The 3433-nt window shown below is 42.1% G+C and overlaps 1 protein-coding gene across 1 annotated transcript; it reads right to left on the bottom strand.

Annotated features, from left to right (window-relative positions):
* Positions 1–752: 752 nt before the first annotated feature.
* On the bottom strand, positions 753–1395 carry LOC126064348 (60S ribosomal protein L19-like). Its single transcript, XM_049863362.1, has one exon. The coding sequence runs from the start codon at positions 1375–1377 to the stop codon at positions 787–789; it is 591 nt and encodes a 196-aa protein (XP_049719319.1). The 5' UTR covers positions 1378–1395; the 3' UTR covers positions 753–786.
* Between the last annotated feature and the right edge of the window lie 2038 nt (positions 1396–3433).

The raw sequence follows: 3433 nt of genomic DNA, 5'->3' as shown, positions 1-3433 counted from the left end.
TCCTTTCCTTTTGTGTATTTTTTTAAAGATATTTTCTTAGTGGTTACTATGAAGATTACATCTAACTTCTTATATTTATAATAGCCTAAGGTAAACTGATACCAACTTAACTTCAGTAACATGCAAGAAATTCAATAACTATGTGATTCCTCCCCCCTTCCTCATTTTGTTATTGTTATCACTGAGTATGTCTTTATATTTCATGTGTCTTTTAACTTAATTTTGTCCTTGTTTTTTATACATTTGTCATTAACAAGCATGAAGGACAAAACAATTAGGATTATCAAGCATGAATACCTTATTACTAGTACTTAATACTTGCCTATGCAGTGACTTTTACTAGAGATCTTTCTTTTTATGTATGACTTTGAATAACTTTCTAGTGTCTTTTTTCTTTCATCTACAGGACTTCCATTAGTATTTTTAGTAAGGCTGGTCTGGTGGATATGAACTCTCTCAGCCTCTGTTTGTCTGGGAGTATTTTGATTTCACCCTCATTCTTCAAGGACTCTTGGTTGACAGTTATTTTTTATTTTTTTCAGCACTTTAAATATATCATTCCTTTGCCTTCTGGCCTCCAATGTTTCTGAGGGGAAGTCGGTACTTAATCTTATTGAAGATTCTTTATATGCGACTATTCACTTCCCTCTCACTGCTTTCCAGATTCTTTCCTTATCCTTACTTTTTTTTTTTTTTGAGAGGTAGGCAGATAAAGGCTTGTTTTATTGAACAACTGATCTATGTGACTGCCAAGGCCATTATGTACAGACGAGATGGGGAGCAGCTTTATTTCTTGGTTTCCTCCTCCTTGGACAGAGTCTTGATGATCTCTTCTTTCTTGGCTTGGAGCCGCTCCTCACGGCACTTGCGTGCTTCCTTGGTCTTAGACCTGTGGGCCTCAGCCTGGTCAGCCAGAAGCTTCTTGCGGGCCTTGTCTGCCTTTAGCTTGTGGATGTGTTCCATGAGAATCTGCTTGTTCTTGAACACATTCCCCTTCACCTTTAGGTACAGGCTGTGATACATGTGGCGGTCAATCTTCTTAGATTCACAGTATCTCCTGAGCAGCTGGCGCAGAATTCTCATCCTCCTCATCCAGGTCACTTTCTCGGGCATTCGAGCATTGGCAGTACCCTTTCGTTTGCCTATGCCCATATGCCCGCCCTTGCGGCGGGCTAAGGTATTTTTCTGGCATCTAGCCCGAAAATGGACGGTTCCAGGCTTGTGAATGATCAGGCCATCTTTGATCAGTTTCCGGATTTGCTGACGGGAGTTGGCATTGGCAATTTCATTGGTCTCATTGGGGTCCAACCAGACCTTCTTCTTGCCACAGCAGAGGACACTGGAGGCAAGCCTCTTCTGAAGCCTGAGCATACTCATGGCTGCGGCCGCAGCGCCAAAAGGCTTATCCTTACTTTTTGAGAGCCTGATTATCATGTGTCTCCAGTGTAGACCTCTTTGGGTTTATCCTTTTTGGAGTTCTTTGAGCTTCTTGGATTTGTAGCTTCGTGTATTTTGTCAGATTTGGGAAATTTTCTGTTATTTCTTTTAATATTCTTTCAGTCCCTTTCTCTGTCTCATATCCTTCTGGAATTTCCACAATGTGTATATGAGGTCATTTGATATTGTCCCATAATTCTTCTAAACTGTGCCTAACAGTTTTGAGTTTCCGTACTTGTTGCTCTTCAGTTTCCATAATTTTGACTACCTTGTCCTCTAATTCACTGGCTCTTTTTCTACCTGATTAAATATGTTGTTAAATCCTTCCATTATGTTTCTCATTTCACTTATTGTCTCGTTCAGTTGCAGTATTCTGTTTGGTTTCTTTTTAAGAGTGTCTATATCATTTTTTAAATCCTTGTTTTGCTCATGCATTGTTTTCCTTATTTTTTTTTAGATCTTTGTCTATGTTTTCCCTTAGTTCTTTGATTATTTATTATTTCATTCTGTTCATTACGTGGACTTCCGTAGATGCAGTTTCCCTCCCTTCATCATGTTAATTTGGGTGGGCCATCATTTCTCTTATCTTTTGTGTGTCTTGTGAATTTTTCTTGAGGCATTGGAATTTTTGAGGGCATTAGCTTTCTCAGGTTCCCCCAGTATTTGGTGCTTTTGCCTGCACTACTTTCTGTAAGAAACTTTCAGGCAGGCAGAGACTTCGACCTTTGCTTACTGCTTCTGCTCCCTCTCTCTGATAGCTCCTTCTCCCTCCTTGATTTAATTAGGATTCAAAAGTTCCAGGTCTCAGCCTTCAACTTCCCAAGTCTCCTAAACACACCAGAGAACATGCAATGATCATTCTGTCCACAAGAGGCACAGTCCTATCTCTCTGGTTATCATTTTCCTTACATTCTGTTTCCACAACTGCATTTTCAGTTGGAAAGCCCACACCCTGTGATCCCCCTGCAAGGCTGAGTGTTGCCCTCAGATTTTGCCCAAGGCTTCTTTCTCTGCTCTGTGGGGGCCACTTATATCTAAGCTGGCATTCAGGGAAAGCCACAGGCAGACTTTTCTCTGTATTAAGAGGAGGAGGGGCTGGCATTGTCCAGATAGACCTCTGAGAGATCAGTCTTACTGTGTTCAGCACCTCAGTGGCCCTGTGGTGGTTGGGGGAGCACTTTTCACTTAAGTGACCCACCTCTTAGATCTACCACAGCGGACCTTCTGCAGGAGTTCGTATCAGTCCCGCAGCCAATAGTTACTGGGTGGGGAAGGGACTGGAACACTCCATACAGTTCCCCAGGAGGTCTGCCTTGTTGCTGTCCAAGCCCCCTGATGGTATGTTGGCAGCGGATGCAGGCTTCGCTCAAGGCACCTGCTCTTAGCACACAACAGCCTCAGTCACCAGTCCTCTGTACCAACTGGAAGCAGGGATGGATAGACTCCTACTGACCTTCAGGCAGAGCTGTTCTGTTGATTCCAAGGTAGACATCCTTGAGCATATATGTTTTTCTTAAAACTCAAACTCTACCATTACAATGAATTGCTCTGGAATCACTGGAATTATACCTATTCATTCTGTACACCAAGGTGATGGTCACAGACATCTGGACTAAAAAAGTAGTGGACCTTAGGTTCTTTCCCCAATATTAGTGATGGATTTGTGGGGAGATCAAAGTTGCAAACTTTTAGACCAACCAGTTCACCTTCCTCCTCCCCATTTTACCAGGTCTTCTTGGCAGCAGGATTTGAGAAATGGCTGATTTACGTTTATGGGAAACTGTCAGGCTAACTGGCTCACACAGGAATCAAACCAGTGACCTTCAGGAGGAGACCAATTAAAACTACTCCATCCTGTCCACAAATGAATTGTGGCTTAATACTGTTTGTTTCTGTGTGTGCTTGGTATAGCAAAGATGTGAAAGACAAGTTCCTCGGCCAAATATATTTAAGGACTATTAGGCTAACAAAGTGGAGCACATTTTTTTCCTCAGTG

Source organism: Elephas maximus, chromosome 20 (assembly GCF_024166365.1).
Source record: "Elephas maximus indicus isolate mEleMax1 chromosome 20, mEleMax1 primary haplotype, whole genome shotgun sequence".
NCBI lineage: Eukaryota > Metazoa > Chordata > Mammalia > Proboscidea > Elephantidae > Elephas > Elephas maximus.
Note: the sequence above shows the minus strand (reverse complement) of the source record. Positions and strands in the feature narration are given on the sequence as shown.

Bases quoted from the DNA above. Each gene is read 5' to 3' on its own strand.
- LOC126064348 (XM_049863362.1), bottom strand. From the start codon at position 1,377: ATGAGTATGCTCAGGCTTCAGAAGAGGCTTGCCTCCAGTGTCCTCTGC.